Here is a 23,546-nt window from a genome sequence, read left to right as displayed (position 1 = left end):
TGAAGTCATAAAACTCTTAGAAGGACATGGGGAAAGAGTTCCTTCTCACAATAATTTTTTGGATATGACACCTAAGCAAAAGCAACCAAATAAAAAATAAACAAGTGGGACTACATGAAATGTAGAAGTTTCTGCACAGCAAAAGAGACAGTCAACAAAATAAAAAGGCTACCTGCAGAATGGGAAAAAATATTTAGAAATCACATATATGATAAGGGGTTAAATATACAAAATATATAAAGAACTCAATAGGAAAAGAAACCCAAGTAATAATTTTAAAAATGGGCAAAGAACCCGAATAAACATTTTTTCCAAAGAAGGCAAACAAATGGCCAAGAAGCACATGAAAAGATGCTCAACATAGGTAATCATTAGGGAAATGCAAATCAAAACCACAATCAGATTTCACCTCAGGCCAGTTAGAATGGCTACTATAAAAAAGATGAGAGATAACAAATAATGGTGAGGATGTGGAGAAGACGGAAGCCTTGTACACTGTTGATGGACATGTAAATTGGCATCCCCATGTTCATTGCAGCATTATTTACAATAGCCAAGACATGGAAACAGTCTGCCTGTCAACAGATGAACAGGTAAACAAAATGTGGTATATCTATACAATTGAATACTCTTCAGCCATAAAAAAAGAAAGGAAGGAAATCCTGCCACTTACAACAAGACTAATGTACCTTGAGGACATTATGCTAAGTAAAATAAGTCAAAGACGAATACCGTATGATATCACTTATACGTGGAATCTAAATAAAACCCAAACTCACAGAAAAAGAGAGCATATTTGTGGTTACCAAGGGAGGGGTGGGACAGGGAGGAATCAGGTGAAGGTAGTTAAAAGGTACAAACTTCCAGTTATAAGATGTAATGTACAACATGACTACAGTTCACACTGCTGTATGATATATTAGAAAGTTGCTAAGAGAGTAAATCCTAAAAGTTCTCATCACAAGGAAAAAAATATTTTGTAATGCTATGAGGTGGTGAACATAACTAAACCTGCTGCAGGAATCACTTCACAATATATGTAAGTCAAGTCATTATGCTGTATACCTGAAACTTGTATAGTGCTGTGTGTCAATTTCATCTCAATAAAGCTGGAAAACACACACACTGTAGCTGATCTCTGCTCTTTACACTGGGAGATGCTGCTGTTGACTGTCAATGATCTTCATAAACCTGAAGAAGCAAACATTATCTGAGAGGGTCCACAGTTGGATGGAGAGTCAGAAGGACAGGCAGACTTGGGCCAGGGCAGATATAAAAATTCCTGGTAACTTTCCACTGTAATTGATATGCACCTATAGCTGTTTATGCAGCACAAACAATCAAGGAAGATCTTCCTTAACACACTAGGAGACTGTTCATGAAACCCGGGGATGGAAATGACATACAATAGGCACTCCACACGTGCTTTTAAATAAAGAAAGAACAGCACGGTGCAATATAGCTGTTGACCAAAGGAAATCTGTTACCTTAAAGGGACACAGGTTCCTTTTATGTAAGTGTAAATGTCGGGGAATGTTGAATGATATTTGTTATTCACAAGAGAGAAAAATGCCAAGGTTTATTCATAAGATTAAAATGAATTTAATGTGTGTTTTTAAAGACTGCACTGTCAATGAGTCCTTATGGACAAACAGACAGATAGGGGAAGGGGTGGCAGAGCTGAGGAGCATTTTGCATTTCTGCCAGCACAGAAAAGTCAAGCGAAACAAAAAATCAGTTGGACCTATTAGCACCAGGAATCAGCACGTTAACTCGTCCCTCCTGGTTGCCTTGGGAAACAGCTCAATCTAATCAAAGACTGCCAATAAAGTAAATAGTGTTAGAGGTGAAGCAATCATGACCTAGGTAGCTCCACCTGGGGGACAGACACAGTAAAGAGCTGCAAAGGGATTTGTGCCATGGGAAAAGGTAGGTTTTGAGACAAGGAACTGGAATTCCACATACGCAGGGTAACTTGAGACTGCGTTCTTGAGAGAGCCGGGGAGAGCTGCAGTCCTACTGCTCACCCACCGACTTCCACTGAAATCAGTGTAGCTAATAGTTCATGGAGGCGTGTGCCTGTTGCCCTGCACATCCCAGTAGCTTCCCTGAAGGAACAATGAACAGGGAAATAGCAGTTACCCATTCTCCTGGCGACCAGGGTCGACTGGGGTCAGAGAACCGTCTACTGCTTAGACTGGTCCCCAGGTGAGGTGGCCCTGAGTGGGCTGCAGAAATAGAACAGGGAGTTGATATCACCACAAAACGGCAGCATCTTTTTAAATATTCACCCTTCATTTCCCCCATTATTGGAATCTCTAGATTAAACAGGCGTAGAAACATGTTTAGAACCCATCTAAAGGCTGAGAGAAAGAATATGAATTTGAGATGTTTTATTACATTTATTTTTAGTCCCCAAATTTGTGTGAACCTAAAATTGGATCAGGGTTCACAAACAGTTCTTTACCAAGCTGACATCAGAAAATGCCCAGGAGGGCAGGACACAGGGTAGAGCTGCCAGGGTTGAATCAGGGGGAGACAGTTCTACTGAGTTTTGGGCAAAGTAGCTAGTTTTCTCTCATCTCTGTGTCCTGAACTGCAAGTGCAAAGCTCTGCATTAAGTTTTAGAGAATCAGCACCATAGCTCTCTCTGCTTGACTGACTGAAGGTGCCTCAGTAATTACCACTGTACCCACTATTAAGATAAAATCTGGAGACTTCTGCACCCCAGCAGTAATTCTGAAATTGTTGAATACCAAGTTATAAACTTCAGAAAATAAACAACTATTTGAAAGACATACATACAATTTTCTTAAAAAAGTAATGCATTCAACTTACCTTTCTAATATCTCACCAAAGACATGAAAACAGGTATTTTCAGGTATTTTAGTGTGAGTTTCTATCCCTAGCTCCACTCCCACCCGGAGAAAAGGGATGGGGGAGTTAGTAGGGGAAGCACCTTCTCAAACAAATTTCTAGACTGTTCTTCAGCAGACACTGCGTGGTGGTGGCTGCACTGACACTGGAACAGCCCTTAACGCCTTCTTTAGAACAACATCCGGGCTCTCCTGCCCACCGCCCTCCACCATAAAGGCCTATAAGCAGCAGAGAAATGGGGGCGGGGAACCCAGCTTTGCATGGTTTACGAGATGGCAGCAGGTGATTCTCACTGACGTGGCTCACGCTCCTTCCATAACAAGAACAGGAGGCACAACAGGTGCCTATCGTCTGAGAGCGCCTCTCCCGCCCATCACCAAGAAAGATGTAAATAATTACAATCAACCAGGGCACCAAAGAGTGTATGACTTTCATTTTAAAAAAATTTGTAAAGCAACAGCTTTAAAGCCAAACCATGTGTCTAGTGTTTGGGCAAACGACTTAGAATGAGGAGTCCACAAGCTGAACACAAGGATAGGTCTCACTGTAACAAGTTCAAGACCTGGTGCAATTTCAACAACACGAGCAAAACTGATCATCAACATAGTTGCCAATTTTACATTTTGCCCAAAAAGGGCATGAGAAAAAGAACGCATAGCACTCTCACTGTAATTTCCAAAACACAAACAACAACAAAAAACCCCAACTTTAAGACCATTATACTATACTACCAAAAAAGACATAATCACAGAAAATAAAAAGGCAGACCTCCCCATTTAGAAAGTTAGCTCAATGAAACAACTCCTCCATTGTTTTTATTTTCCTCATTTCCCTGATGACTTTCTAGTCCTTTCTCAAGGACAGACACTGGTCCAGGGACAGTGTTCAAAGATGTTCAGGAACTTCTAAGGTAATCTAGAGCCCACATTTTGCAGAGGAGCAGAACAAGGCCCGGAGAGTGGCAGTGCCCAGGCCAGGTGCCCAGCTCCCACCAGCCCAGCACTTCTCTCCCTCCGACCAGAGCAGCATCTCAGGACTGAGGATCAAGGCTCAGCACCTTCCCCTCGCCCACCTCAGTGCCAGCCTAAGAGTCGGGGGTGCTAGACTCATTGGGGGGAGGTCATCTTGTAAATTATATGTCTAACCACTATGCTGTGCACTTGAAACTAATATTACACGGCAGTGATTTTCACCCGGTGTGCCACAAGAATGTTTAAACCCTGCAATACCTGACTATTTAGTCAAGGGCACTCACCTCTTTTCCCTTAGATTGTGAAATTAAAAAATGACAACAGCCAACACAACAATAGCCGTTCAGTGTGAATGAATCAAAATTATACCTATTTTTGGGGTCAGATTTGAAAAAAATATATTTTTTGGTGTGCTGCAGAATTTTAGTAATTAATTTATGTGTGCCATTGCGATGAGAAAGGTTGAAAATCGCTGTTATATGGAATGCCAACTGTAATTGGAAAAACAAAATCAGCCACAGCAGACGCCAGGTAAGAAGAGAAACCTGCCCTCCGCTTCCTGCGGCTCCTCTCAGGTAGGTGTCCAGCCGTCCGCAGAGCAGGGGCCTTTTCACCCAGCACCCCGCTACCATTCTCGTCTTTACTCTTTCTCTCTTTCCACTGGTGCCACTTGGTCATTTCAGGTCCCTTCCGCTCTAAAGCCAGACAGAAGTTACTGTAGGGCTGGGGTGCTGGCCGCAGAGTTTTTACTCCCGTAAGGATTAAAATGCCAGCCGAGATCAGGGCTTCTTTGGCACCGACTTAATTTTACTTCCCCAGAACACCCAATAAGAGCTGCTATTAAACTTCATGAGATGGAAATCAGCTGGAGCTTTTTCTAGTTCATTCAATATTCCTTACAAATATGTAACGAACTCTGATAGCTATTAAACGTAAATCACACGATCAAAGGACAAGTCTAACAAATAAACTGAAAGGTTTCTCTTGTCCTAGAATTTCTTGAATTCCAGATGGGCTTCATTTGTAAAAGGTAAGCAGGTCTCTTAAAACAAAATACATCCCCCCAATTCAAATATCTTACAATTTAGGATTAAAACATGAACTTAAAAATGCAGCTGAGATCCACTTTTACAGCCCATCTTTGACTCTGCCCCCAAATACAGCTATTTTTTTTTTTAATAAAATTGAAATAAAACATTTCAGCACAATCTCTCATCAAAACATCCCTACCCCAAGAACAGAACTATTTACCTACTTAGTATATGCTGGAGGAAGCTTAGACACCCCAATCCCTTCTCACTGCTCTAAGAAACTTTAATAAAAGTGTTTACATTTTTAAAAGATTAAAATATAAAAACAAAACACACACACACAAACACAAAAACACAAGAGGCGACCTTCAGCCCAGCCATGGGAAGAAGCTCAAGCTGTCTGCACTGAGGATGCCATGGCATGACTGTCCCGACAGCACTGGAATGTCTGCAGCGAGAATGGAAAGAACTCCAGGGCTTGGGCAACACTAGCAAAGCTCTATGTTATCACACTGGCCAAACAACACTAGGAGCACACGGGCATATTGATTTTGAATATGAGGCACTGACTCCAGAATGAAAACGATTTCACCAATGAAAAGGCAATTCCACTAAAGCTGAAGCACTACCTTCAGAATGGGGGAGGGGTATTTGATAGAGTCTGGAGCTTGAAAAATTAATTCTGTGGGTTCTTTCCCTTGGAAATGCTTCTACTCAGGAGATGAAGAAATGTAAAAAGCTAGTTAAACTTAATGGTTATTCTCAACTGTTGAAATGAACATTTAATTCTTTCGCTGGCTCACTCTGGGGTTGTCTGTCGCGTGAGAAAGAGAATATCGAACTAGCTTTTTCCATTTTTATTATGAATTCCAGCCTCATGGAAGAGCAGGGCTGGAGATGCATAATAGCTCTGGGAAAGGTCTGAAGCGCTGAGTGGCTTGGATTAGGCAAGGCTGCACACTTAGCTTCCCAAGTCGGAACCTATGGCCGTGGGCCATCTAGACATAGTCAGAGGAAAAAAGAGAGATTTTTCAAAACAATTTTCAATGTCTTGAAGGAAAAAAAATGAATCCACAGGCAAGCCATTCTCCTAATTGCGGAGCAGCAGTTTCACATGAGCTTTTTGGCAACAAATTTCTAAGTGTGCAGCCACCTCTAATTCCACAAGATCGAAGTGTGTGGTGTTTTCTTAAATTGCAGAGGCACAGAGAATGGAAATTGCCCTCCACACTCACAAGTGATAGGCCCAGCTCATTACAAATACCGCTGAAGCCAGTTGTCCATGCAAAGTACATGTATGTTAGAGGAAAGAAGAACATACCCATTCCGAGAGGTCACTGAGCTAGCGAGATCAAAGACAAACAGTCAGTGGGTGTGTCAGTGGGTGCAGGTCTTGCTGGAAGCTTTTAAGTAATCTGTGGAATCCACTGATACCACAGAGAAAAAACCCAGTGAGAATAAAGGGGGTGGATTTCCTACCTGGTGAGTATTTTATTTTAGCTAGAAGCTAGCAGTAGCATTAGATGCAAAAGTTTGTTTTTCCTTTCCTTTCCCGGTACAGTGCTGATGTCATCAAGAAACTAGCAAGCCAGCAATATGCTGTAGTCTAAATTTGTCTGTAGCACTTTTTCATAATTATATTTATGCAAGAAAATCCACCCAAAGGAAATGGTCAGTACCTATATCAGGTGATTTGGGATTTCTTTTTCTTAGAAATACTGTAAACAATCGGAGTTTTCTTATACCGAAGAGGGGCTTTCTTACCACAAAGTAGGGTCTTTCAGGTGGCATGTTAGATATTAATTAGATATCATGTTATCAAAAGGTCAGTCCAACAATAAAATGAGTCATTTGCGTACGTTTTCATAAGTATCAGCTTACAGAGACACATTAAAATCCATTATATCAGCATAAAATCCTAAAGTCATATTGTAACAGGAGAAACAGCTATAAGGAGGGAAAGGGGGGAAGAGAAGAGACATATGTTTAATGACAATTTGGTCTATAAAAAAAGACATTAAAAGCCTTAGTCTGGAGGCTTCTCATTATTATTTAATTTCTGAAAAATTAAAATTAAAATTTCTGGCTCTTTGAAGAAAGAAATTCTGTCAACACTACAGGATGCATCCCATATTCTTCCAAACAAAAATGTGCAGGAGATTCATGTCTCAAAAAAATTTAAAATTATATAGTCATTGCTTAGTGCTTTAGGGTTGCTGTCCATTCTCTCTGTCTACACCAAGGCAGAAAGGAAATAAACCCACTGATTCATTCTACCTGGAATGATGGGAGCCAGGGTCTCAGGAATAATGGCTCCTACACATAGGCTAGCATTTCCACAGCTAATCAGTGGGGCACTCAGAGGAAGAGGGGTGGTGACACTTTTCCATTCTGACTTGGTGCATTGCAGCCTTCACGGAAGAAGAAAGTACTTCTGCATCTAAGTGATGTAGTCATTTAGAGATGGCGAAACCAAAGCCCAGAGGAGGGAAGAGCGCTGCCCACAGGTGACAGTGAGAATTAAACCCAAACCTCCTAACCCCAAGCCTTGTCACCAGAACAGACTGACTCCCATGAGCAAATCTGAAAGGTGAACTCGAACCCAGAGCAAATTTTAATGAGTAGTTTTTGACACATAACCCCCCTAAGCTTTTACATGTAAGAGCAATTACACCAGGTAGATTTGGTTGTTATATTGTAAATGCGAAGTATTAGTTTTGTAGCAGGTGTGGATGCCCAGCCATAGATTAAAAAGAAATAGAAGCATCCAAAATCGGAACACTTTTTTTTCCCTTTCAAAAGAAAAATAGGGTCAGGTCAAGCAAGTTGAGAATTTAACACCATGGTAGACAGCTCCCTCAGGCGGGGCAGTAGGCAGGGGTAATAACCTCAGGTTGAACAAACAGCCTGCTGGGTGCTGGCACGGGGGGGGGGGGGGGCAAGCTGAGTCCTGATTGGGGGCACCAAGAAGATACTTGGAGAGCTTGATGCAGGGGCTTTTTACCCACTAGGGCACAAGAAGTTCAGATCTGAACACCTTAATGGGTCTATTTTGGTACATCCTGGTTACCCTGGGGTATGAGCAGGTCCTGGGGTTTACATCATGATACTTGAAGAAGTGACTATACTTTCTCTCCAAAGGAAATTTTATGTCCTATTCTAAAGGTACGATTGATGCCTACTGTTAGATTTGACTCATTCAATGACTTCCCTCTTTTAAAAAACGTAGTCTTTAAAAAAAATGTCAATGGGCATGAGGTTTATTTAGAATTATGTACACAGTTCCTCCATCAGTCTTCTTTGCTCCCCACACACATACTAAAACAAATTCTCATTGTGGCTCTATCCTGACAATATGGAGGGAAGGCAAAACCCCAGGTTAAGAGGCTAAATCTGGATAATGAGGGTATCCCCTCTCTTCTATAATACAGAAGAGGTGGAGCTCAGGGCCCCAGGAATAAAGAGGCAGGGTCCTATCAGCCCTCTTCATTCTGGGAGAGTTGACCACAAGGTCTCTAAGTGCAGGCACAGCTGGAGTTCAGACTTGAGACAGGGCCTCAAATTCTCCTCCTCAGCATCTATTTTGACTTGTTAATTATATAACAATGTCAGGGCAGATGCAGCTTTACAATGTTATTTTTTTAACGATGTTCTCACATTTTTGTGACTGCATTATCTGTGACTTGATAAGATGGGTGAATGTCCTGAACTCAGCTGCAAAGTAGCTCATGACATGTCCTTTTAGGACCTTTACATGAATACAGCACCATGTAAGGTTACAGGGTGTTTACAAGGTCACATGATGCTGGGAGACAACCTCCTAGCTTCTCGGAAGGCATGGACACCTTGTCCTTGGGCACGACAAATGCATCATATCATATATGTGCCTTTCTCTAGCAACCGTACTGTGTGTAGCATTCCCACTGTAAAGACGGGGGCAAATGAAAGAGCCTACAGCTCCCTTTTTGGGTTAATGGGACTGTCACAGAAATAATTCAGGGAATTAAAGAACCACCTGTCAGTGAGCATATCTGTGAGAAAGATACTTGCAGAAATAGCATCTTTCTAGGTCACACTTCCCAATCAAGGCGTATCAACATTCTAGATATTTTAGCATTTAAAGTCAAGCATTATCTTATGTGTTCAAGATATTATGTGCTCCTATGTGTCATATAAAGTGTAACATAAACGTGGCAGCCATAACATTTATTGTAATTATTTTTATAGGAATATTTCATGTCTTTTTTTTTTTAATGGTAAAAGTCTGCCAATGATGAAGTCAACTTTTAGAGAAAATTAGAGCCCTATCAGAAGGTGTGCAGCAGGTAACTTTGTTAACCAAGGTCTTTCTTAGAAGCATTAAGCCCATTCATGTCAAAACCCATTTGTAGTTACACAGCCCGAGATGTAACACGCACCTGGTCATAAGGCACAGAACTCCTCTTCCTTTGAATGTGAATATGTCTGAAGGATCTGTGACAGGTGGAATGGACCAAAGAAGAAAAGAGGAGCCAATATTCATCCCCCCCCCCCCCCAGGCTCTTGTAGGTACTTATTTAATTCTCACCTAATCCTATGAGGTAGGCTGCATTTGAAAGATGTGGAAAGTAAGGCACAGAAAGGAGAAATAATTTGCCCCAGACGTCACCTGGTCCAGTAGAGGCTGGACTGAAAAGACATCTGCCTGACTCTGAAGAAGGACCTTTTCTTACTACAAATGCTGTTTGCTCCACATTCAAAGTCACTTCTATAGGATGATGGGGATTGAGGACTCAGGAGGAGATGGTGACATGTCCTCTGGCCCCACATCCTGCTGAAGGAGGCTGGGTATTTCACGTAGTGTGAGTCCAATCCATCGCAAATGTGAAAATACTTTAATAATTACAAGCAGGGATTGTACTTCAAACTCCAGACATTTAATTGGCCACAGTGCCAAGTATCTATCTGTTGGCAATTTTCCCCAGAATAAAAGCAGATCAAATTTAATCAGAGGTAAAGAGACCCAAGGACGAGATTAACTAGGGTGGATCCTGAGGGGCACCAAATGTTCTCTGCCCCCAGGTCCTCACTGTTTGTTTCTTCTTTTCAACATAAAGCTGGGTCCCCGGTGCTATTGGCTGTAGCTAAGGACATTTCAATAATAAACTCTTGTTGTTAAGTGGAACTGGGCATCTTAGCAGAGAGAGGAATTCCTGCAGAATTGTAAGTCCTTGCAAAAGGACTTCTGTACACTCATCACGTGAATAAATAAACCACTGAAGTCATTTTTAAAGATGGCCTGTTGCTGTACAGCAGTGCACAGACACACCACGCAAGGACCAATTTATAGCTGGAAGGAAAAATCGTACTCCTCAAAGCACCCCATTTGGTGGCTGTCATGATCACTAGTGAATATAGTATCTATTTAAATGCAGTAGATACCTATTTCCAAAAAGAGAGAGGACAGGCATGCAAAGGAGGCGTCATCCCATTCAAACACCCCGGGCTCCCCAGAGAATGATTACAGTCTATCATGTTAACTCATTTCCTTCTTTCTTTTCCCTCTTTTTCTTTTTCTTCCCTGTTGAATATTATCATCTAAAATCAAATTAATTTCTAATAGTAAAAGTGCACAGCAATCACTTCAGAAAAGGAAACAATCAGACTCAGGAGGTTATATACAAGTATTATTTCTCATAATAAAGAAAGAAAGCCCGGATGGAATTGTGAGAGGGTTCTAGGAGGGTTAGAGTTACTGAAGCTGCTGTTAGGTAACTAATCAGTGGAGCCACCAATGAATAATAAAATCTTAATAACTTAAAAAGAATATCCTGTCCCATCTTACCCCAGCTCTCTTTTCAAGTCCCTTCCTTTTAGCTCTGAGATCTCTAGTTAATAAAATAATAATAACAGTAATAATAATAGTGTCAAGGTGAAAAATAACTGTTAGGTCTTTTGTTTTTTGTTTTGGTTTTACTTGTAAAATAGCACACAAAGGCAATAAGACGCATGGTAAATTTCAGTCTGACCCAACATGGTGATTATTGTTATCCAATAAATATTTAATAATAAAATTGTCATGGATCATTTATTTTGGACTTGAGTCTTCAAACAGAATAAATGTCCCAATAAGATTTAATGTATTGTTTTTTACATATTATATATTAAAGATGGCCCCTGCAATATATAGCCATATTGAGTAAACTACTTCTATAACATGGCTAGTAATTAAGGGAAGTCTGATTCATATGTTCCAAAGCTAAGTATTCAATTTTATTAAGCTGGTCTTCACCTTCTATTTGGAAAATAAATTGTTATTTATCTATTTATAAGACAAATGAAGTGAAGGCTATTATTTAGGTTCTTGGCAACAAAGAGGAGCAAGGATTATAACCAGAACTTCTGAATTTACTTTGTCATCTACAGGACTCCCTGAACCACTCAAGCTAAATGATAAAGAAAACGTAGTCCTCTGAAATGCAGTTTTTGAACACAACAGAATGCCCAAGAGACAATTCTCTAGTTAATAAAGCTTCTTTCTCCCACTTTCTATTCTAGGGCCATAAGTAGGCAGGGTCTAGCTGTCTTGGTTGGCAGTGAAAGTGGTGATATTCCAAGTCAACCAGGTCGCCCTCACCAAAGACATCTGTAAATGAATATTAGTCTTGGAAAAACAGTGAGTGATGAAAAATAAATTTGTTCCACTAAACTGGAAATGTCTGAGGGTGTGTGCCTATGGAGGAAAGACTGGGTACTGAGGTCAGTGCAAGGGGGAAGTGAACACAGACTTCAGAAAACATCAAAAGAACAAAAAACCACCAGTGTTAATGCTCTAAGGGAGAAAACAAAGCTATTTTCAGGTGGCTGACGAAAGTATTTTATTCTAAACCAGAACAGTGAGGAATCACAAAAATTAGTGTTAAGGACCCTAGAAAACCAGTTAAATATTCTAATTTTATAGATGAGAACACACTGGCCTCAAGAGATTAGAAGACTTGTGTGAGAGCACATTAAGAGCTGGAAGATGACCTAAATGTCAATATTAGTTCTCTTGAGCCTCCCGTCATGGTCTCTTCTGTCATAAGTGAGATACTACTTTATTATGTAGGAGCTCATTAGAGTCAAGTAAGAATAATCCATGCTAAGTACAACAAATCATTCTTACCTATATGCAGTTTACTCTCCAGTACAGGATGCAGAAAATTAGATTTGCAATTATAGTACAGAATGATAAGAACTATTTGCTGATTTTGCTCAAGCAAGGGCACCCATCTCAGACTTGCAAGGTCAGCAAAGCTTCTCAGTAAATCTAGTATCTAAACTGGCTCCTTGAAGGGGAAGTAGAGATGCCCTATGGGAAGAGAGGAGTAAAAAACTGTTCTAACTGGAGGGACTTGTTGACACACATGATCACAGGCAAAAGAGAACTGTCATGCTTGAGGAAGCAAAAGGAGTTCAATGTGGTTGGAACACCAAGTGCCTGGGGGGATGTGGTGAGAGATGGGTGGGACAGATGAGCAGAGCTTGCCAAATCCTGAAGGGCTTTATGTCTAGTTAAGGAATTTGGAAATTTTTCTCAAGGTAATGAATGACAAAGGATTTTAAAGCAGGTAAGTATAATGATTAGACCTGCAATTTAGAGAAAATACTATGAACAGTGGAGTGAAAAAAAAAATGGTGGTGAGCCCGGCCGGCCTGGCTTAGTAGTTGAGCATTGACCTAGGATCCAGGAGATTGCAGTTCGATTCCCTGTCAGGGCACATGCCTGGGTTGCGGGCTCCATCCCCAGTAGGGGGCGTGCAGGAGGCAGCTGATCAATGACTCTCTCACCATTGATGCTTCTATGTCTCTCTCTCCCTCTCCCTTCCTCTCTCTGAAATCAATAAAGAAATATTTTTTTAAAAATTGGTGGTGGTCATGGCGAGGGATTAAGTACAGGAAGAATTGAAGTAGGGATCCAGAAGACAGAAGGTAGTCACATAATGCAGTATTTAAGGGGGATGGAAAGAGGTGTTTGCATTAAGATATTCAGGCCATAGAGTTAAAGTAATTGATGGTAAATGGATATAAATAGTTGTTGGTCATTAAGGAAAGAAAGGGTCAAAAATTATTCTGAAGTCTCCAGCCAAAGACCTTCTGACATGGGAGACATGGCACATCATTCCTGAGTTTAATTCTTAGGGACCATTTCACTGACTTAAGTAAGAGAAACTCAAGACAGCCTGTGTTTGCTCATCGTGAGTGAAACTGGAATTCTGGGAACATGTCAAAGACTCTGAATTCTCCAAAAACTCTTTTCCAAACCGCTGTAACATGGTTGTGCTCCACTAGGGCAGTCACAGATGGCTGAGGAGACTTTCCCAAGAAAGAAGGACATGCTTGATAGACACTCTCCATCTCAAGGCCCTCTCAGCCGCTCCACATTCCCTGGTGGGTATGGAGTAGGGAAGGGGAGTTGGTTCAATATCCGATGCCCTGCTCAGACAGCACCTCTGTTGGTCTCTTCTACTTTCTGGTGGAAGTTGGTTAATCCAACAAAGGAAGATTAGGGTTACTAAATAAGAGGAATTAAACTTAGGGGGAAAGATTTACTGTTTCCATATGGATCACCTCAAGGACCCTAAGGCCTTCCAGTTCAAAGCTCAAGGAACAAAATGAAGTGTGTACTCTTGGTCTGTGGTGTGTTCCAATCCCCACCTAGGACATAATTCAGGTACTCACCCCTTCTCCGCCGTTTTCACCTGTGTTGGCAAGCATTTCCTGCAGGGCTCGGACCGAGAGGGACTGCTCCAGCACAAAATTGCAGACGCAGAGATCTGGAGGAACATACTGTGGAAATAAAGCCAGAATGAGGAAACCTATTCGTATCAGTTAGGGGTCAGTCGTGCAATAACATCTCAAGGACAAAGAGTCTATGAATCAAAGTGACAGTTGGATGGATGGCTGAGTAGGAATATAAAAGGTGTCTTTCTCTTATTGAAGTTAAGATGGGTTCATGCTGGATTCTACAGGATGAGAAAAATAAAATCCCCAAGTCGCAAGGGAACAGTGACCAAGATGTCAGGAGCGATTTGACTGAGGCCTGGAGGCACACATAGGAGAAGGACACATACACAGCCTTAGTGATGAAGGGACAGGAAGGACAGAGGCTGATGTACACTGATGTCTGGGTGGGGCCAAAGGAAGAAAGCCACTGGGATCTCATCACCAATAATTTGTAAGAGGTCAATGAACAGATTAGAATATGGCTCTAGACAATGGTGACCAGATTAGGAAATCCATTTACTTATTTAAGAAACCTTGATACCACAGTGTAAAAAGAGGCAATAGAGGGGATTAAGAGCTATAAAAATATATTTCTGGACAAAGAAATGTCGAGAATTATAAGAATTTATGACCTCTACAGCAATCATTCTCAATTATTTTGTGCTCAGGTAATGTCATGATATTCACATCTGTTCTGGAACATTTATCAATAACAGTTAAAGAGAGCCTTCTTTGCATACTGACTAGTAATAGCTAATGCTCATTGAGTACTTTCTCTGCCAGGCACTAAGTGCTTTGCATATATTACCTCACTTAATCCTCATGACCTCCCTATGAGGTAGGGAAGATTGATGCTCCAGTTCCAGCCAAGGAAACTAAGGCACAGAGAAGTGAGGTCATCTGCCCAAGGTAATGCCTTATACTTGGCTGGGGGTTCAAATACAGGCAGTCTGTCTCCAAAGTCCCTACACTTAACTCTATGCTGCTCCTACCACTGATGAAAATATTACAAAGATATTTCACAGCTAGAATATTTTCAATCAGCACCTCCTTAAGTATGACATTTATGTAAAAGACAGTGTGGTTGGTATTGAGAGAGGAACCAAAGAACTTCTATGCATAGCCCACGGATAGACAATAGTGAAGGCCTGGGGAGGGGGTGAGAGCCAGGTAGAGGGGGTCAAGGGGGAAAATAGGGGATATTTGTAATACTTCCAACAATAAAGATAAATTGAAAAACCGAAAAACACATGAAACAAGATCATTGTTCTTTAGTTTACAATCCAGTTTCACATACTTCCTTTGGGAATACGGCTTATAATCATCTTGCAGACCAAGCCTTTGTTTCCTATGTGATGTTGGCAGAGCACCGATGCCATGAGAACAACAGGAATGAGAAATGAGCAGAAGTCACCAGCAGCTGTGTCTAACACTGAGCCAGGTAGCGCTGTTTCCATGGAGCTCCAATTTAAAAGTTAAAGCAAGCCTGCTGCTAAGGCACAGGTAGCCTCTCTGACGTCAACATTTTCATTTTTAAAATACGGATAATGGAACGGGCCATCTTGAAGTTCCCTTTAATTTCCAAGTGTTTGTACATTCTTCATCCGCCACCCTAACCTCAATGCCCTCGAAAATAAAATAATGTCTCACTGCTGGACCTGCTTAGTGTTCCTCTTTATGAAAGTTTTAAGACCCCCTAAGCCAAGAATGGGCAATCCTACCCCAAAGGCTACTGGCCCACGGGTGACTTACATTTTAAGTACTTTTCTACTTGAATAACTTTTCAGGGTCTCGACAGTTAGAAACTCTAAAACCCCAGTCGTCCTAGAACTTTAGTATGACGGGAAATTGGCCATTTCTCTTTATGAAAGGGATGTAACCAAGGAGAAACTGTAACATGAGCAGACAACAGCCTTTATTTCCCACATTTCTTGCTTTGTTTTCAAAGTCTGTTCTTGTTACAGGTAATTAACTCATTTGTATGGGACTTGAGGGAGCAGACAGCTGGTCATGCAGGACAGAGCTTCGCGTCCAGGAGTGCTTTTAGAACTCATAAAGCATCATTACAAGCAGCATGTGATAATATGATAAAGCATTTCTCTAAAGACCTTATGCCATAAACATATGTCATCCAACTCAGTCTCCACAATATGATGCCATCTCAGAAGATCTGACAGAGGTCTTTCCCACCACTTCTTAGTCTACCTGCATCTGTCACCAGAATAGGAAGCCAAAAAGCCTGGTTTGAGAGTCTCCTTCTCTTCCACTTCCCCAGAGCATGTGATTTGGAGATTTCCTCTTCAGGAATGTCTGCAGTGATGGTTGGTACTGTACAGGGCGCTCTTTGGCTGAGTGATCTCAACATTCATGCACCAGTCGTATTTTTCTTTTCCTTCCAGATATTTAAAGTCCCAAGGTGCTCATGATTTAATTAGTGGCATAAAAGGATACACTTAAACAGGACAGTGAGCTGGGGGAAGAAGTATCAAATGTGGGAACACTGTATCTGCCATTGGCTTATATAGTTTCCTTACAGGTAGTTTTTCTATCTCTAGAGTGTGCTCCCTGCCTGGGCTCTCTGTGCTAGGGGATGAGGTCACATCACTTCAATGGCATGCAAAACAGCATGTGGGCAGTGGCAAGGGAAGGAACAGGGCAACAGGGATATCTGGAGAAAAACAAAATGCCACTAGCAGCTTTTGACATGTATGGAGTGCAGACCACAGAGCCATCTGACCTGCTACTCCAGCTGCCATCCTTAATTAAACTCCACACCCACCTGAGATCTCCTCTCCACATTCCCCAAGAATGAGCAAAGGCCACTGGTCCAGCAAAGCTAATTTGTTTGCAGTGTGAGAGTCCCCCAGGAGGCCAGCTCATTGTCTCTGTACTCCAGGGCCTGTGCCTCAGTCACTCTGCCTGGCAGGCATGGGACAGTGTTTGATGATTCTTAGCACAGAGAGAAGGGCTCTGTTGACATCTGTTCTGAAATAGCTCCTCATCACTCTCCCCAGCCCTGTCCTTAGCCTAGAGAAGCACTACATTTCCAAATGTCCTACAGAAAACCTTGAAAAGCCAGGGCCATGGGTACGCCAGGCACTAGGTATTCATTTAGCCCCCCTATATAAAAAATAGTGGGAAGGAGGCCTATGGACCCTTCAAGTTCCATAAACCTATGTAACGTCTTCCTCACTGCAATAAAAGTATTTTTCTGAGACTTATTAGATCCAAGATAGGGGGAATCTGATACTATTACTAGATTAACTTAGCATTTTTCTACCTAGCTTCCCACAATAAGTGCTTGGCACTGTACTAGTCAAGCCTTCAAGGAAATGCAGAGGTGAGTTAATTACAAGAAGGGGGATTGACATTCTTCTATTACACTGTTAACCACAGTCTGTTTTGACTTATACAGTTCATGTGGTATAGTCTGATTCACTAGATTGTGGGTATTGAAAAATGTGTCTTATTTTACTTTTGATATCCCCAATACATAGAACAGTAAGTGCTCAACTCAAGTCTTCTTGAACCAACTCTGTGTCCCAAAAGACCATCCAAGAATACGTGGCTGAGGTTGCAGACAGATTGCACTGAGGACTCACCTGCCTAATTGTGTCCATTCCCCAAGTCTCCTGCTTACTGTTTAACAGACCCCTCTTCTCCAATATCATGGGTCACCTCCCACTTCTCTGTTAATCGATCTGTTTCTCACCCAAACATGCCTCAATAATGCACCCTGTAAGAGCATCGGTGGCTTTGAATTAAAAGCAATATAGGGCATATTGGTTAAGAGTGAACGCTACAGTCTACTACAACCTGAGGTCCTGTCTCTGTTCAACTACTAATTAGCTGAATGATGTTAGGCAGGTAACTTAGTCTCTCTGTACCTTAGTTTCCTGATGTGTAAAATAAAGATGTAAGAGCACCCACTTCTCAGAATGAACTACATTTTTATGTTTAAAGAGCTTAAAATAGAAATCTGGTGCATAATAAGTACTCATAAATGTCAGATCTTATCCCACACAGCGCTGTAAAATCAAAACATCAATAACTCACTTAAATGCTCATTTATATAACTAACATTTTTGAAGCTCTTATTTTGTGTAAAGATAAGGTAAAACCTCTGCCCTTCAAAGCTGTGTGATCTCGTGGAGTGTCGGGGAAGCAAATGGACAATTTCCAAAGTATGATTCGAAATGTCCAGAGGTGAGTGAGAATGCAAGTAAAGGAGGGTACAGAGCTGAATGTGGCAGGGGTAGAGGATGGGGCGGGGGTAGAGGAGGGGGCGTGGGGGCAGGAGGGGGATGGGGAAGCCAGCAGAGAAAGCTGAGAAGTGAGGCTGAGCAAAAGTAGGTGTTAGACTGAGAAGTCTCGAATTCCCTTGTCAAGAGGTTTGGACTTTGTCTTCGGAGCAATGGAGCACCATTAAAGGAAATTATGCAGGACATGATGTAACCAAATTTGCATCTCTGAAAGATCACTGCAGGTGCAGTGTGAAGGAGGCTAGACCAAGGCGGAGAAGCAAATTAGGTGGTTGTTACAATAAACTAGTTACTAAGTGACAATGGCATGAGCTATAAGGTAATGGCACTGGAGAGGAGGATAAGGGAATGAATTTGAAATATCTTGAGAAATTAGGAAAGATAAGACGTGGTGATTAACTGGACGTGGGAGATGATGAAGGAGGAGTGGAAGAAGACCAGTGTATCTACTGGATGGTAAAGAGTGAAAAAAAGATAGGGTTCAGCAAGAACAAGCCACGCCAAGCATCCGAACGACCACAGAGACACTGATCGCTCTTGGCAAACTGTCCACTGGAATCTCCCACTTGGGCCAACAGAATGACGGGAGGGCGGAGGGGTCACTGGGACTATGTATGGGCACCTCTGCAGATGTCAGAGAGGTAGGCTCGCCTGGGAAAAGAGGTGGCATTCAAGAAAATGACACATATCCTCCACAAAAAGAGAATTCCCAGAGACCTAGCGACCAAAGTCAGCCCAGTTAACCTCACTTTCCTTTCCCACGTCCATCAAGCTGTCATCCGGCATTTAGAGAGCATAGCAATACGTATTCGGTACTGTACTCATGCTGCGGGGAACAAAAGAGAAAAGACAGACGTGTTTTCTATCCTTTAAGGACTTTTTAACCTTGAAGACACAGACCTACTCTACACGAGACTTTATGAAACAATGCCAATGGGCATAATCAATCCGAATTTGAGGGGTATGAATTATACACCCTGCAGGACTCAGAGCCCTATCAAAGATGTGATTGGAAAAGGCCAGTCCAGGCTGGAGGTTGGCCTGAGGAGGGTTTATGTTGGCAAAGAGTTCCTGGCACAGAGCAATGACTCAAAGTTTTGTTTAATGAGTGAACAAAATGAAACAGCTATTCTTTTCATTTTTTTGGTGTATCTACCCTTTCCTTTTGTTTAAAATTCCATTAGTTGAAGCAGCATTATTAAGTTATGGGCTTTACAGAACCTTTCCCTTACTTTGTCTTTTCACCAAAGGAAAAGGTCAAGCGCTGGAAGTCTTATGAGTCAGTAAAGAGAGTGAGCAAAGCAAGGAGAAAGTAGTGAGTAACTCCTGCTTGCTGATTTTTCCACCTATACCTCCCACTCCAGTCCCAGGACTGAGCAGGTGGATTCATGCCATTGATACTGTGTCATACATGTGGGCTGGTGGGTTTACATGGACTCAGCCCTACGACCGTGGCAGGCTGCGGAGTCTCACCTGCAAAGTGAAGTAACTTCTAATGTCAATCCATGGGCAGAAGGAGTGACTATGAGAATAGAAGCCAGAGCTAAGGAAGTAGTGCTGAGATAGCTGGGAGAAGTGAGTCTCACATTCTTGGACCCACATTAGGGGGAGTCAACATAGCCTGTGGGGTGTTCTTGGGCAGATGTTACAGAAGCATTCAACCAGTGACAAGTCTGAGGGTAGGAAGCAAGGGACTTGGGCAGGTAATTCTTTCCTCTGGGGTTCCACATAAACAAGGACAGGAGCAGTGAGTATGTTAATTAAGATCAGAAAATTTAAGCCAGAATGTAGGAATACATTGGCCCTTCCATCTTTACTTTTCTTGTGTTCTTCCATAGTGTTTAACAAAAAAAAATTTTTTGGAAGTTCTAGCCTGTTTTGATTGGATTATGTAAAGTAAGAAAAGATTCTTGGTCTAGAAGTGAGCCAGAACATTAAACAGAGCAAAGTGCTCCCCTGTGGCCCATGAGATGATAGTAAGGGTAATCAAACAGGAGAACCACAGGACAGCATCCACTAAGAGGACACCCCTATTCAAGAGCAAGGCTTGAAACTTCGTGCCGCTTGAGACTGCCTAGTCTGGGAGGAAATATGGCTGGTGTTCATTCTCCTGGCTCTAGGTTTCAAGTTGGGTGTATAACGGGAGACTATTTCTCCAAGGGAACCTTGTCTGCTGGTTAACAGGCAGAGCTGGTCTCAGTCTTCAGTGGCCTGGCTTCTACATGCTTTGTGTTTGTTCCATTGCACTACACTGCCTCAAACAGGACTGACAGCCATCTCCCTATGATGGTTCAAGGTAGTCCCACTCAGAGTCCCACTCAGAAGACTTCCCAAGCCCTCGGGGGCAGAAAATCATTCTATCTTGCAGAAAATGTTCCGGGTCAACCAGGCCCCTTGGGTACAGTGTGGCCTTGGCTAAGGACCACTGTTCATGGAATAGCCTCAGGAGAGCCAGAGATGGCACATGTAATTTGCATGTCAGGGGTTTAAAGCACTTTATAGACATTATCTCATCTACCTCCAGCAGACATGAGCTCATTCCTATCTATTATTGATAATACATAATTATTGGTATTGTGTTTATACTACAAAGCTAGAGCAAGTCAATGACCAAACTGATACCCACATCCCATCCTAACCAGGTTTTATTTAAGCGTTTAGGCTGTTCAGTGCTTTTTAAACCGACCTTTACCACTTCTGCTAAGTTTTTGATAGATTATAATAAAGTTACATAGTAAATCTAAAGCTGTTGCCAAGTCTCTGGATTTCTACACAAATAGATATCTTAACATCCATTTCAGAGTGGGTCAACTAAGACACAAGGGAATTAGGTAAAACTATGGGCAAGTGGAGAAACAAGAATAGACTCCATATACACATTTTAAGTGTCTCTATTTACCTGTCTATATACTTGTACCAAGTATTAGGTTAAACGCTTTATAAATATTATCTCATTTAACCCTTACCTCAACCCTGGCAAGGAAGAGATTCTAGCCATTTTACAGATGAGAAAACTGGGACTCAGAAAGATTGAAACACTTCTCCACAATCATATGCTGCAAACTGCATTTAAATCCTGAATTTCAAACTCAACTCTTTCTGACTCATGCTGTGTCAACATTCCTGAAGAGAAGGTCACATCCCTACCAGAAGGTTACAGAATTCTATTCTCACTAGGCTACCCCTTCTGCCAACTCGTGTACTTTAATAAAAACTTAAAGAATATATATTAGGTTCTTGACTATTTCGGCAAGAGTTCACTATTTTGGAATAACCACTGGAAATGCAAAGACTATAGACTGCAGTTAGTGGGACCACCAGGGTTCCAGAGCTTTACAGAAATCACGATTTCTGGCGGGCAAGCCCACTTTCATCTTTCTGTGCACGTCTGCAATCTGGGACTGACTTACCACGTAAGCTTTCCTTCCCAAAGGCACCTCGACTCTGGGCACGAGGGGGCAGCTTTCCTCCAAGGAATGTGTGCATTTTAAACATCTGTATATCCAGATTTTAAACATTTCGAGGGAAGAGATTTTGCTTGCATAAAGGGCCGTTACCATAGAACAAAGTTACAATACATAAAATGTTGCCTAAGTTTTCTAGTTTTAAAATGTTTTGTTATGGTAAAGGTAAAGATAGAAGGTTTTTCCTGAGATTACATCCAGAAACTATTCAAAATAGTCAAGGTCCAATTTTTGCTTGGACTTTGCTAACAAAAGCCATTATATGTGGACAGTAAGGTGAACAAAATTAAAACTTACAGCTGGAAAACATTATTTTGGGAGAGGAGCAGAGGAAGATGTATCTTTTTTTAAAAAAATGAAGTAAAAAAGGTCCCTTCTGATGCCTGAGGAATTACCACCGTCTCCAGGTGATTCTTCATTCTAGGGATGAGTGAGAACTGCCCTGAACCTACAGCTGTGGAAAATCACCACAGCAGGGCAAGGAGACTTACTAAGCAGAACCATCCACAGCCACGAACGGAGCGATTATAGGGTCTGATGCCATGCTGGCCTGAGCTTTACTCCACGAGCCAGAATCCAGAAGGAAAGAGATGAAAGAAGTTGATTATGTGCAAGAAAAAAAGAAAAGATTATCAAGTTATAGAAAGGTGTTGATATTTTAAAAAAATAAAAGGTTTCTACAAGGAAATTAAATATTAACTTAAGAACACTCGCTGTAATATTTTCTATATAAGGGAAGTACCACTACCACCTAGAAACAGGAAATCCAAATTGCAGGCCAACTTTCCCTTGACAAAAGTCTTGCCAAGAAACGCCAACCCGAAGTGATAAAGGACTGGAAACACTCACAGTCACTGCTTCTTTACCTCATCCCTCAAATGCCTGCATTCTGGCTGTTTAACTGACACTGATTGACAGAACCATTAGGTCTAACCTCTTTTAGGGACAATGTTTATTAATTCAAGTGACAGCAACATTTGCTGCATCGATTATCCTTTTAATGATGCTCAGAGATGTCTCAGACGAGCTCACATAAATAGGAGCTTGTTCTGGAAGCAATGATGCAGAAACACGGCGGCCGAAGAATGTCCTGGGTAAGGTGGCTAACGTTTCAGATTCCTGGGACCCTTCTCCAGTGGGTCCCTAAAAGGAGTCTCCCAGGAATTCTCCAGGAGCTCTCTGACTCCTCTTTGAGAGACACTGCAGAGCAACTGGATCAAACAAGTAAAATCAAGCCCTTGGAGAATAACCGATTCTTACTCTAAATCTTTTGTTAAAGAGTTCATCAAAATATAAGAATTTCTTTCAAATGAGGAACCCAGTAATTTGAAATGCATGTGGTTGTTGTTTTTATGATCTTGCCTCCTAGGGCCCCAACCAAAAATAACACCAAGGTGCCCTGGGCAACTATATTCCGCCATGCTTCCGTTATTTCTGGCAAGTTAAGAAAAGTGTTACTAAGAGTCTGGCGAAAATTAGTGCTGGGAAGCCCGTGTTCTTTAAAATAAAGAAGGGGCAGCCAACAAATCAGAGAAAGCACTGGGCAGCTGGCTTGTCAAACTGCCTGCTGGGGGGAGCATAGCTGACAGGCTGGATGGCTGATTGGGTTCCTGACTGAGCCAAGCTTTCCTCCCTGCCTGGCATGGTCAGCTCATTAAATAACAAAGGTGCCAAAGGGTGGACACTTGGAACATTTGCACCAGGAAAAACAAGAGGGGCAGCAAATAATACCTGCTGTTGATGGGCAGAGAAAACTGAAACAATGACTCCATAGGATATTAATATATGACCATAAATAAAACCCTAGCTTAATCAGCACAGGTAATACAACAAAGTCTGTGGATACGTAATGGGACCCTGAAACCCCCAGTTTTCAATGGGAACTGCCCGGAGAAACGGGAGCTGTTATTCTGAAGAGCTTGCCTATCAGAAGAATAGCTGAGATCCAAGAAGAAAGAAGGCAGCGCGTGGGGAAGGAGATGAAGCCGCACGCACGCTCAGTGCTCCCTGACGAAGGCAGGCGCCCAGCATGAGCCGGGCAGGGCCGGGCCAGGGCGCGGAGTTAGGCGCAGGTGTGATGGGCAGAAACATCGGGATGAGGGGAGAGCTGGGCTGGGCAGGCTGGCAGGAAAGCCTCGCCTTGCCCTTCATGCTTTAGCCTCGCACTTGCTTTACTTTAGTTTTGGTGGAGAGAAA

General features: G+C 42.0%; 1 protein-coding gene across 1 annotated transcript in view; it reads right to left on the bottom strand.

Moving 5' to 3' along the window:
• RYR3 (ryanodine receptor 3) overlaps positions 1–23,546 on the bottom strand; it is a 472,085-nt gene that overhangs the window by 285,143 nt on the left and 163,396 nt on the right. The window contains exon 5 of the mRNA XM_087815056.1: positions 13,580–13,687. Within this exon, the coding sequence (XP_087671182.1) occupies positions 13,580–13,687 (108 nt within the window). The remainder of the gene's footprint in view (positions 1–13,579; positions 13,688–23,546) is intronic.

This window comes from Miniopterus natalensis, chromosome 1 (assembly GCF_054644295.1).
Source record: "Miniopterus natalensis isolate mMinNat1 chromosome 1, mMinNat1.hap1, whole genome shotgun sequence".
Taxonomy (NCBI): Eukaryota; Metazoa; Chordata; class Mammalia; order Chiroptera; family Miniopteridae; genus Miniopterus; species Miniopterus natalensis.
The sequence above is the reverse complement of the archived record's forward strand: the minus strand, read 5'-3'. Positions and strand labels throughout refer to the sequence as shown.